The sequence below is a fragment of the Panthera pardus genome, unplaced genomic scaffold (assembly GCF_024362965.1).
Source record: "Panthera pardus isolate Hobbes unplaced genomic scaffold, ASM2436296v1 HiC_scaffold_2, whole genome shotgun sequence".
NCBI lineage: Eukaryota > Metazoa > Chordata > Mammalia > Carnivora > Felidae > Panthera > Panthera pardus.
In genome coordinates this window covers 121,803,373-121,816,248 of record NW_026526765.1, presented here as the reverse complement: position 1 = coordinate 121,816,248, position 12,876 = coordinate 121,803,373, and the positions used below count along the sequence as shown (strand labels likewise).

At 42.6% G+C, this 12,876-nt stretch overlaps 2 protein-coding genes across 2 annotated transcripts; both read left to right on the top strand.

The window, feature by feature from the left end:
• The first annotated feature begins 441 nt into the window (after positions 1 to 441).
• LOC109252186 (protocadherin beta-2) lies at positions 442 to 5,396 on the top strand. The gene has a single exon (XM_019424438.2). It carries the CDS (start codon positions 1,155 to 1,157, stop codon positions 3,546 to 3,548), a length of 2,394 nt encoding a protein of 797 aa, XP_019279983.2. The 5' UTR covers positions 442 to 1,154; the 3' UTR covers positions 3,549 to 5,396.
• A 1,151-nt stretch (positions 5,397 to 6,547) lies between these two features.
• LOC109252187 (protocadherin beta-3) lies at positions 6,548 to 12,590 on the top strand. The gene has a single exon (XM_019424439.2). The coding sequence runs from the start codon at positions 7,261 to 7,263 to the stop codon at positions 9,616 to 9,618; it is 2,358 nt and encodes a 785-aa protein (XP_019279984.1). The 5' UTR covers positions 6,548 to 7,260; the 3' UTR covers positions 9,619 to 12,590.
• Positions 12,591 to 12,876: the final 286 nt, after the last annotated feature.

Here is a 12,876-nt window from a genome sequence, read left to right as displayed (position 1 = left end):
GATTTAACAAATTATCTCTAAAAAGACATTTTAAAAGATAATTGAGAAAAATTCACTACCTACTATTTGATAAGAAATTATTGGCATTGCTAGATGTGACAGCTGATTTGAGGTTATGTAAAAAATGCTCCTGCTGCATCTGGGTGGGTCAGTCGGTTAAGCCTCCAACTCCGGCTCAGGTCATGATCTTGCAGTCTGTGGATTCAAGCCCTGCATGGGGCTCTGTGCTGACAGCTCAGAGCCTGAAGCCTGCTTTGGATTCGTGTCTCCCTCTCTCTGCCCCTCCCCTGCTCGAGTGCGCTCTCGCTCTCAAAAAAAAAAAAAAAAAAAAATACACATTAAAAAAAGAAAATAAAAATACTAATACATTAACATGAAGACATTTTCCGACTACTTTTGGAGATTTTCATGTGGCCCAAATGCATCAAATTTCAGGGAAATGTGAATTGAAAGTGGTCCCCAGAGAAAGAGGAGTAAGAGGAATATTTCATCGTCCTAAGAGAATGTTCTCATTTGAATACTGTGCTTGTCCTGGGTTTCTATAGTTTTTGGTTTCTTTGGGGTGTGAGGATGGTAACTTCAACCACCGAGATGCATACATGCCCAACTTCTAAATAAAACTGGGAACTGCCTACTCAAAGCCTTGTTTCCTCCTGGGACTGAAGTTATTCCCTTCCAGTTTCCGAAGTCGATTTTTTTTTTCTCATTTAAAAAGAGCCCCTTCGATCTGTGAGAAAACTGGAACGGAAATTTGTCAATGCTTGCCGTGGTTGTTATGGATGCAATGAAAAAGCCTTTGGAGACGCAGATAAGACTTTGAGATATTACTTGAAAATACTCCCTTTAGATGGCCATCTGTCTTGAAAGAAAGGATTAGGATTTTCTTCCTGTTTTGGATAAACTAAACACTCGGGAAGGACGCTGGGTGGCGCTGCAGCATTATAAGTAGAACGAAGAGAGCTACCAGCCGGCGCTCCTTGAGCCAAATGCTCCGCTGAAGAAACAAGCAGGAAGGGGAGGCATTCTAAGGTGGGTGCTCCGGGAAATCAGGGCCCTAGGCGTCTCCATTTCTCCCACCATCTACGAGATATTGGGAGATAAGAGCGACAACTCGAGCCGAAGCTGGGTCAAGTTTGCTGGGAGACCGGAAGGCGATGGAGGCCGGAGAGGGAAAAGAACGCTTTCTAAAACAAAGGCAAGTCTTGATACTCTTTGTTTTGCTGGGCATAGCTCAGGTTGCTTCCAAGCCTAAGCAGTACTCAGTGGCTGAGGAAATGGAGAGTGGCTCCTTTGTGGCCAATTTGTTAAAAGACCTGGGGCTGGAGGTAAATGACCTAGCTGCGCGGGGGGCTCGGGTCGTTTCCAAAGGGAAAAAAACGCGTTTGCAGTTTGATAGGCAGACAGGGAATTTGTTGTTAAACGAGAAACTGGACCGGGAGGAGCTGTGCGGCCTTGCCGAGCCCTGTGTGCTACCTTTCCAGGTATTATTGGAAAATCCCTTGCAGTTTTTTCAGGCCGAGCTATGGATTAGAGATATAAATGATCATTCCCCGGTTTTCCTAGACAAAGAAATACTTTTGAAAATTTCAGAAAGTATCATTCCCGGAACTACTTTCCTAATAGAACGTGCCCAGGACTTAGATGTGGGAAGCAACAGTCTCCAAAGTTACACGGTCAGTCCAAATTCCCACTTCCATCTTAAATTACAAGACAGTTCCGACGGCATATTACCACAGCTGGTGCTGGACAAAGCGCTGGATCGAGAGGAACAGGCTGAGATCAGGTTAACTCTCACTGCGCTGGACGGCGGGACTCCACCCAGGTCTGGCACTGCCCTGGTCCGCATTGAAGTTTTAGACATCAATGATAACGCACCCGAGTTTGCAAAGCTGCTCTATGAGGTGCAAGTTCTGGAAAACAGTCCTATTGGATTCCAGGTTGCCGTAGTCTCTGCTAGAGATTTGGACATTGGAACCTATGGAGAAATATCTTATGTATTTTCCCAAGCCTCTGAAGATATTCGCAAAACTTTTCAAATAAATGCAAAGTCAGGAGAACTCATTTTAACACAGAAACTGGATTTCGAATCCATTCAGAGTTATACATTAAATATTCAGGCGACAGATGGTGGAGGCCTATCTGGAAGTTGCATGGTGTTTGTCCAAGTGATGGATTTGAATGACAACCCTCCGGAACTGACTATGTCAACACTTATCGATCACATCCCAGAAAACTTGCAGGAGACCATAATTGCTGTACTCAGTGTTTCAGATCCTGACTCGGGAGACAATGGAAGAATGGTTTGCTCCATTGAAGATGATCTTCCTTTCTTCCTTAAACCTTCTGTTGAGAATTTTTACACCCTACTGACAAACACACCTCTGGACCGAGAGACCAAATCCGAGTACAACATCACCATCACGGTCACCGACTTGGGGACCCCCAGGCTGAAAACGCAGCACAACATAACCGTGACGGTCTCCGACGTCAACGACAACGCCCCCGCCTTCAGCCAAACCACCTACACCCTGCGCGTCCGCGAAAACAACAGCCCCGCCCTGCACATCGGCAGCGTGAGCGCCACGGACAGGGACTCGGGCGCCAACGCCCAGGTCACCTACTCGCTGCTGCCGCCCGCGGACCCGCAGCTGCCCCTGGCCTCCCTGGTGTCCATCAACGCGGACAACGGGCAGCTGTTCGCGCTCAGGTCCCTGGATTACGAGGCGCTGCAGGCGTTCGAGTTCGGCGTGCGCGCGGCCGACCGCGGCTCGCCCGCGCTCAGCAGCCAGGCGCGGGTGCGCGTGCTGGTGCTGGACGACAACGACAACGCGCCCTTCGTGCTGTACCCGCCGCAGAACGGCTCTGCGCCCTGCACCGAGCTGGTGCCCAGGGCGGCCGAGGCGGGCTACCTGGTGACCAAGGTGGTGGCGGTGGACGGCGACTCGGGCCAGAACGCCTGGCTGTCGTACCAGCTGCTCAAGGCCACGGAGCCCGGGCTGTTCGGCGTGTGGGCGCACAACGGCGAGGTGCGCACGGCCCGGCTGCTGAGCGAGCGCGACGCCGTCAAGCACAGGCTGGTGGTGCTGGTCAAGGACAATGGCGAGCCGCCGCGCTCGGCCAGCGTCACGCTGCACGTGCTGCTGGTGGACGGCTTCTCGCAGCCCTACCTGCCGCTCCCGGAGGTGGCGGCGGCCGAGGCGCGGGCAGACCCGCTCACCGTCTACTTGGTCGTGGCCTTGGCGTCCGTGTCGTCGCTCTGCCTGTTCTCGGTGCTGGTGTTCGTGGCGGTGCGGCTGTGCAGGCGGAGCCGGGCGGCGTCTGCGGGTCGCTGCTCGGGGCCTGAGGGCCACTTTCCGGGCCACCTGGTGGACGTCAGCGGCACGGGGACGCTGTCCCAGAGCTACCAGTATGAGGTGTGTCTGACGGGAGGATCTGGGACCAACGAATTTAAGTTCCTCAAGCCGATTCTCCCCAATTTCCTTGGTCTGGGTGAGGAGAGGATTCATGAAGCAAACCCCAGTTTCAGGAATAGCTTTAAATTCAGTTAAGTATTAATTAATAAGGGTCTACTGAGCCTAGTCTCCGTTAATTTGTGTAAAGTCTTTTTGTACTGCCTTGCCCACTTGGGTTCTTTTTATTTGGTGTGTAGCTATCCTATTCCAATTCGGTGCATGTTACTGGTGTTTCTAAATGCCTTCGTTTGTGGTGTAAGGAATGCAGATTTCTTTTTCTTTTTGTTGATTAGTCTCACTGTAACTTAATTCAACTTAAAGTGTGAAAGTAAACTTTGTATTTTCTGAAGTCTTTAATTTTAAGTTAGAGCATCTTTTTCCAAATTCACCTTCCACAGTTTCTAGGTTACTTTTCAGAACTTAAAATTTAAAACATTTTTTAAATGTTTGCAATCACTACATAAGCTTATTCTTTTTCCAGAATATTTGTGTTTGTATATTCTCTTAAACTAGTATAACTTTAATTCTCTTCACTCACATTGGCTAAAACTTTTAACATATGTATGTTCATGAACACTAAAGCAATGTCTCACATTTTTCTAAATATGTATTTCCTTAAAGTATCCTTAAATGGAAGTTATGATTCCTTTGAGATTGTGACAACCTTGACTGTTGGATTCTACAAACCATTCATATTAAAATGCTCAATAAATCAACCACTAATATTCTCAAATGTAGTTAAATAAGTAGCATATGTCCAGTCGTTTTCAAAGCCATGTAATTCTTAATGCTTTCTATTAAAATTTTTTTCTTTAAACTTTTCACATCAATTCCCCCTTTAAAATATTAGTTTTAGCAATTACAAACATCTATTAACTTTGAGCAAGTCCTTAAAATCCAAAAGATATGAGGAAATAAACATGTCTTTGTCCTTCACCAAATTTTAGAAACTTCAAATGTAGTTTGGCATTGCATGTTTCAAAAATTTTGGATTGTTTATAATTCCTTTGGGAATAAGCCTGTGAGGAAAAGATTTATCTTGGTCTGGCCATTATTTTGTGTTCTTCTTCTTCTTTTTTTTTTTTTTTTTTTTTTTTTTTGCACCACTATTTTTCCCTGTTCAGTTTCCTAGGGTTTTCAAAGCTCTTTTCTTTTTTTAAGTTTATTTATTTTGAGAGAGAGAGAGAGAGAATGCATGTGTGATGGGGGGAGGGGCAGAAAGAGAGGAGAGAGAATTCCAAGCAGGCTATCAGATAAAAGCCGGTTCTGGGACTTGAACCCACTAACCGTGAGATGACAACCTGAGCTGAAACCAAGAGTTGGAAGCTTAACCAACTGAGCCACCCAGGTGCCCCAAAGCTTTTTTCTTTTTATGTGCTTGAATATGTGTCTCACTAGCTGCCCTTTTATTGCATGACTAGTGTAGTAACTGGAAGATTATAGGTTCTTAACAAAATTTTTAAATGATTGAAAGGAAAAAGTGTCTTTTCTTCACCTGTGATATTTTGATATTTAAAGACACTAAGATACTCATAGGACAAAATTTTGCTGGCATTAAATGCTCTCTGATGTTTAAGGAATTACATATATAATTTTTGTTTACTAATTGAACCGATGATCACTGTTATTCAAACAATATGCAGTTTCAGTCCCCTGTCTCTCTCCTTCAACATATTTTTGCTTTTCCCTTTCTGCTTAATTGGAGTCTCCTCTCCTGCCTTCTAGCTTAAGGAATACATATGGAGAAACTTTTTTTATTTTATAATTTAAATTTCAGTGTATAATTCCCTAATTCATCCAACTTTATTTGTTGTAGTTCAATTTCTGATCCATACATTAAAACACATTTTTAATTCTTAATGTTCTTCAATCTGTCTTTAAATTATTGTATATTATGTTTATTTGAATGAGCTATACTATTAAAATTATAATATGAATTTTAAAGGTGTCCTATTGAGATTAGCAATGTAGAGCACTATCTTACTATCAAAATTCTCTGATCACCCAACTTGTTACCTGTAGAATCTTGAACAAGTCACATAATTTCTGTCCTGTCAAAAGGATAACAGCTATTTCTATAACTTGAAACCATGACTAAGGTAATACAAAGATACAGAAGTGCAATCGCTGTTATTTTTAGCGTTACTAATATTAAGAGTAAACCTAATAGAGGATCCTTCATGTAGCATTCCTAATTATTGTGAAGATGCTAGATTGAACACGTGATATTTGCATTGTTTCATTTCTCTGCTTAAAACCTTGCAATATCTTCGTTTTATTCTTAGAATAAAATCCAGTCACCCATTATTTGCCCTCAGTTTATTTCTCCATCCTTCTCTTCCCACTTACTCTTGAGACACTAAGTTTTAGGTGCACTGTCCTTTTATTATCTAGAATAGCTATACTTTACTATTGTATGGCCTTTACCTATCAGTTTTTCATTTACGGGTTCTTCCCATTTTACAGTTTTAGCCTGGCAAACATCTTTTCTTGAATGTTTATTTATTTATTTATTTATTGAGAAAGAGGGAGAGAAAGCATGAGTGGGAGAAGGGCAGAGAGAGAGAGAGAATTCCAAGCAGGCCCTCCACTGTAGGTACAGAGCCCAATTCAGTCCCACTAACCATGATGAGATCATGACCGGAGCAGAAATCGAGTCAGATGCTTAAACCACTGAGCCACCCAGGCATCCCAAGCCTAGAAAACATCCTTCATGTTCCAGACTAAATGGCACAACTTTGACAAAACTTTTTCACCCCCCAACTCATTAGGTCAGGTCCCCTATTTCATACTTTCCATGCACTCAGTACCTTTCCTATATAGCACAAACTGTTATATTTGTTTGTTTGAACATATATTTAAAGTCTGTTTACCCCCTTAGATTGAAAACCATATAAGATATATAGACACAGTCTGTCCTGTTACCACTAGATGCTTAACTTCTACAAACTCAACAAATAGCTGTTTCCACAGATGAAATACAGTTGTACAGTTAATAGTTAATATACATGAAACCAGTAAGTACAAAAGGAGAAATCTGCGTTCCTTGAGTGATTGTGAAAATTTTATAGAAATTAGGCATTTGTGGTCTCTGGATAATATCCCCTGACATGATCTATTATCATTTTTTGTCACCTTGCATGAGATAATCTTTTCATAGTATTTTTTTCTGAGTATAAATGCAACTGATGCGCATTATACAAACTCTGGAAAATAAGAGAAAAACGCAAATAGGATATGAAGCATGTCATAATTTAAAAAACAATCTTTTAAGGTTTACGTGTAATAATTACAGAAGGGCAGGCGGAGTAGCCCTAGCAGCGAAATCATATAAATAATCAAAATCATGTAAATGAGGACTCCACCAGAGACAGTGGGATTTTTTTTTAGATAACAGCACATTTCACTTACCTCGGTTGTGTTAGTTTCACTGATATAACACAAGAACCTCCTCCAACAGCGTCATATGGGTTTGATAAGGGGAATAAGCGATTAAAATATCGAAACAACACCCACCCCCCTCTCGCCCGAACAAAACACCTTCTCCGGAGATTTCTAAACTGCCAGCGAACGCATGGTGGCACTGTTGTCTAAGAAGGCGAATTAAACCACAGGAACTGTGCGCACTGCGTAAGGCACAGATCCAGTGCCGTAAACTAGGGGTTGTGAGCCTGGGCAGATTTTTAAGCAACCAAAACTGAGCCCTGGAAAGAATTATTCGCTAGGCCTTCTTCAAAGATTGGAAGGCAAAAGACTGCGTTTCCTAGCACTGCCAGAGGCTTAGCTTGGCAATATTTCCAGGAAGAACATGGCCGAAAGCACAATGGAGGCCAGAGGGGAGCGCTTTCTTAGACAAAGGCAAGTCCTGTTTCTGTTTGTTTTTCTGGGTGGGTCTCTGGCTGGGTCTGAGTCAAGACGCTACTCTGTGGTTGAGGAAACAGAGAGGGGCTTTTTAATAGCCAACATAGCAAATGATCTAGGGCTTGGGGAAGGGGAACTGGCTGTGAGGGGTGCACAAGTTGTGTCTAAAGGAAACAAACAGCATTTTCAGCTTAACCATCAAACTGGCGATTTGCACCTGCGTGAGAAATTGGACCGGGAAGAGCTATGCGGTCCCACGGAGCCATGTATACTACATTTTCAGATATTACTGCAAAACCCTTTGCAGTTTATTACAAATGAGCTTCACGTCATAGATGTAAATGACCATTCTCCGGTATTCTTTGAAAATGAAATGCAGCTGAAACTCTTGGAAAACACGCCACCAGGAACCATGATTCCTTTGGGAAATGCTGAGGACTTGGATGTGGGAAGAAACAGTCTCCAAAACTATACGATCACTCCTAATTCCCATTTCCACGTTCTCACACGCAGTCGTAGGGATGGAAGAAAGTACCCACAACTAGTGCTGGACAAATCTCTGGACCGTGAGGAGCAGCCAGAGTTCATTTTGACTCTTACCGCGCTGGATGGCGGCTCTCCACACCGGTCTGGGATCGCCAAGATCCACATCCTGGTCTTAGACATAAACGACAATGCCCCAGAATTTACACAGACACTCTACGAGGTTCAGATTCTAGAGAACAGCCCCCTTAACTCTGTTGTTGTCACTGTCTCAGCTACTGATTTAGATACAGGAAATTTTGGGACAGTATCATATGCATTTTTTCATGCTTCTGAAGAAATTCGTAAAACTTTTCAGCTAAATCCAATTACTGGTGATATCCAGCTAGTCAAATATTTGAATTTTGAGGAGATGAATACTTATGAACTGGACATAGAAGCCAAAGATGGCGGAGGCCTTTCAGGGAAAACAACAGTGATAGTTCAGGTGGTTGATGTGAACGACAACCCACCAGAACTGACATTGTCCTCAATTACCAGCCCTATCCCTGAGAACTCTCCAGAGACTGTGGTGGCTGTTTTCAGTGTTTCTGATCTAGACTCTGGAGAAAATGGAAGAATTATGTGTTCCATCGAGGACAGTCTCCCCTTCATCCTTAAACCCTCTGTTGAGAATTTTTACACCCTACTGACAAACACACCTCTGGACCGAGAGACCAAATCCGAGTACAACATCACCATCACGGTCACCGACTTGGGGACCCCCAGGCTGAAAACGCAGCACAACATAACCGTGACGGTCTCCGACGTCAACGACAACGCCCCCGCCTTCAGCCAAACCACCTACACCCTGCGCGTCCGCGAGAACAACAGCCCCGCCCTGCACATCGGCAGCGTGAGCGCCACGGACAGGGACTCGGGCGCCAACGCCCAGGTCACCTACTCGCTGCTGCCGCCCGCGGACCCGCAGCTGCCCCTGGCCTCCCTGGTGTCCATCAACGCGGACAACGGGCAGCTGTTCGCGCTCAGGTCCCTGGATTACGAGGCGCTGCAGGCGTTCGAGTTCGGCGTGCGCGCGGCCGACCGCGGCTCGCCCGCGCTCAGCAGCCAGGCGCGGGTGCGCGTGCTGGTGCTGGACGACAACGACAACGCGCCCTTCGTGCTGTACCCGCCGCAGAACGGCTCTGCGCCCTGCACCGAGCTGGTGCCCAGGGCGGCCGAGGCGGGCTACCTGGTGACCAAGGTGGTGGCGGTGGACGGCGACTCGGGCCAGAACGCCTGGCTGTCGTACCAGCTGCTCAAGGCCACGGAGCCCGGGCTGTTCGGCGTGTGGGCGCACAACGGCGAGGTGCGCACGGCCCGGCTGCTGAGCGAGCGCGACGCCGTCAAGCACAGGCTGGTGGTGCTGGTCAAGGACAATGGCGAGCCGCCGCGCTCGGCCAGCGTCACGCTGCACGTGCTGCTGGTGGACGGCTTCTCGCAGCCCTACCTGCCGCTCCCGGAGGTGGCGGCGGCCGAGGCGCGGGCCGACCCGCTCACCGTCTACTTGGTCGTGGCCTTGGCGTCCGTGTCGTCGCTCTTCCTGTTCTCGGTGCTGGTGTTCGTGGCGGTGCGGCTGTGCAGGCGGAGCCGGGCGGCGTCTGCGGGTCGCTGCTCGGGGCCCGAGGGCCACTTTCCGGGCCACCTGGTGGACGTCAGCGGCGCGGGGACGCTGTCCCAGAGCTACCAGTATGAGGTGTGTCTGACGGGAGGATTTGGGACCAATGAGTTCAAGTTCCTCAAACCGATTATTACCAATGGTCTGGTTCAAGACACTGAGTGAGACTAAAGCAAAGCTCCAATTTTAATGATAGTTTAGGTCAAAAAGTAATTGTTTGGCTTGATTGTTTTCTTTTATAATCAAGAATCTTTAGTTGATGTAATATTGTCTTTAAATATTGATTTTGCTTTGTGGTTTTTGTTAATCCTCGTGTATTCTCTTTTATCTGCTTCCTGTCTTAGTAATGCAGTCTTAATGCCTCTTTTCTTTTTCTAATAGGTGAGCAAAAATAGATTCATTATCTTTTAATGGTGATTTCAAACAAGTTTACTTTAAGGAACTATCTCAAATTCTCTATCCAAAGCAATGTAGATAGAGTTCCAAAACAGTAATCTTGTAATTTACCCTGTTGAATACAGTCAGATAATGTTCTTTATAATATACTTAAAGCAGCTTTGTAGTTAATGAAGTTTGTGGATAGATTAAAATGTGTTTTCTCTAAGCTGTACCTTCTTTAAGGTACACCATGTTTTTAGGGACAGTACATTTAGTTCATTTTCTGTTTTGACATTTGCAATTAATATTTCAATATTTTTACATTTCCGTTGTCATAAATGCACACAAAATACAGGCTATAAGGCAAATTACTCTTGGATTTGCCTAGAATATTCTCATGAAGACTGAAGAAAAAATATAAACTTACAGCATTTTGAAAAACAGATTGTGCTTTTACATTTTGCATGAAAATGTTGTTTAGTGGGGCATCTGATGCTATGACAATTTAGTGTGTAAATTCTGAGAGAAGTTATCAACCTAAGAGTCGTTTTTTAATAATTTCAAGAAAGCACGTACATGTATGATCTCTAAATGCTTTATGTAAAAGTAGTGTCCCATCCAGTCCTACTTTTAAAATTAATATCTACTTGGCATTTAGATGGTGATATATGAGGGAAATCTATAACAAAAATTATAATATATACATATATGTATATTATATAATTTTATTATATTTTATAAAATTATATAATTTTATTATATATATGGATACATACATATATATGTAATTTTTGTTTTTTGTCTTGGTTCCCTTCTCCTGATTTCAACCTGACATGACCCAGGATTATATATGGTCCTTCTGAGGACTGTCCATCCACACTAGCATTCTACCACCTACAATGTAATTAAAAGATATACAAGAATAGGTAGTTCTAAAGAAGACAGAGCAAGGGGCTCCTGGGTGGCTCCAGTTGGTTGAATGACTGATTTGACTCAGGTCATGAATCTCACAGTTTGTGAGTTTGAGCCTTGCATCAGGGCCTGTGCTGATAGGTCAGAACCTCCAACCTGCTTCAGATTCTGTGTCTCCCTCTCTTTCTGCCCCTCCCCCACTCATTCATTTTCTCTTTCTCTCTCTCTCAGAAGTGAATAAACATTGAAAATTTTCTAAAAGAGCAGTATCATTGTGAAAGTCTAAATTAGCTATAACTATGAATAAAATCTGGAGGCAACCAAAGTCACATTTTATGGCTATTTTGAGTGAAAGAGAAAAACTTATTTTTAAGTGATAAAATATTTAGTCCCCAGTTAAATAAGTTGATTAGGAAAAAATTGGTTTTCTTCTTGAAGGCATTTTCTCATCCAGAAGGACAGAACTTTCCAAGAATTGAATACTTATGACTAGAAGAGAGAAAACTGAAGTTTCTCAACAAATTTGAAAATCCCCAAAAGAGAAGAAAAATTTAAGATTGACATGACTTCAGTCATATTTTAAAGTGCAGCTATAAATGGTGTCATTTTACATAACTGAGATCAAATGCATGAATCCTTAATAATCAGGGGAAAGAGTATTTCCTTTCATTGATGAAGCACTTTATAGAGATATTTTAATCTGGCTCTTCTGTTTAGATTTTTTTTTCTTCTTTTCATAAATTGGCTGAATTTTCATTAAGAGAGGAAAAGATCAAAGAATTGTGACCAAGTCTTCTCTGTTTGGCTGACTTAGTCCTAGGTAGTATCAGAGCTACTATTCCATTGTGGAAAGTATAGAAAGCAGTTCTTTTTTTGGCCAATATGGTATATGATCTGGGACTAAAGTTGGAGGAGCTATATGCTAAGCACTCATTTAGACCCAGAAGACAGAAGAACAGACGCTGTTAGTAACTTGGTAGATCCATTGAATTCACCTATTGTTGAGTGAACAGAATTTAGTAAAGCCAGAAAAGATCTTCTAGACTAAATTTGAAGATTAGAAACAATTACACCTTACTCTTGTTTCAAAGTTGATTTTTATTTCTGTGCTGTTGGAAGGTTTTTCCCTTTTATTTAAAGACAATTTTAAAAAACTTCTTTATCTGGATATTAAGTACAGGACAGAGAAGGTACCATATGTATAGTACTATTTATTGTGGCCACTTTTTGGAATTCCCATACTGAAAGTCTGATACAAGGTAAAAGCGATGACCTTCTATGTTAATGATAATTTTTAGTAGTCTTCTGTGAGGACTAGTAAGTTCATTACTGTGAATTATTTCCAAATTGATCTCTAATATTCTAATTTTCAAAAAGTAAGAGAAATTAAAATGGCTCCTCTGCCCAAATATACTAAATAACCTTACTAGACTTTAAGGAACTTGACAGTAGAATCTGTTTCTGTTTTATTCAGACTTGTATCTCCAACACATGGCATTATGCCTCACACATAGTAGATGCTTGAATAACTTTTGCTGAATGAGTAATTTTTAAAAAACATTTGAGAAATCAATGAATTTTTCAAGAGCTCATTTACTTGGAACTTATCTGTACACTGAATTTCAAAAGAACTAGCTACCTTCAGAAAGGGCTGGGGATTGATAATGCCAATTTCCATAGAACCAATATATTATTTAGCTGTCTTCCTTCACTTGTGTGGAGATTTCTGGAAACTCAGAGAATTGTAAAACAATGTACTGATCTCCAGTTGGGTTCCAGATGCACTTGCTCACATCTTTGATTTCAGCAATAAAGAAGAAATGAAATAAAAGTAATTTATAAAAGCACTGTCAACTTCCCAGACCTTCTGTTTACCAAATTAACTTCCTGAAATCTGTATTTAAATTCACTAGCCTCTAATCGATTATTCTCTTGAACTCTGGTTAGTCCTCGTGGTATAAAAATTAAGTGAAATTTGCAAGATCTGAAAGTCTTTGAATAAACTTTAAAGTAGCCAATCATTAATGTATTTTCAAAATGTAATTCTAGATAGTGTATATTCTTTTACCTCTCTGAAAACATAAATTCATAAATAACTTAAATATTTCCTTGACATTCACAATCTAGTTTTTA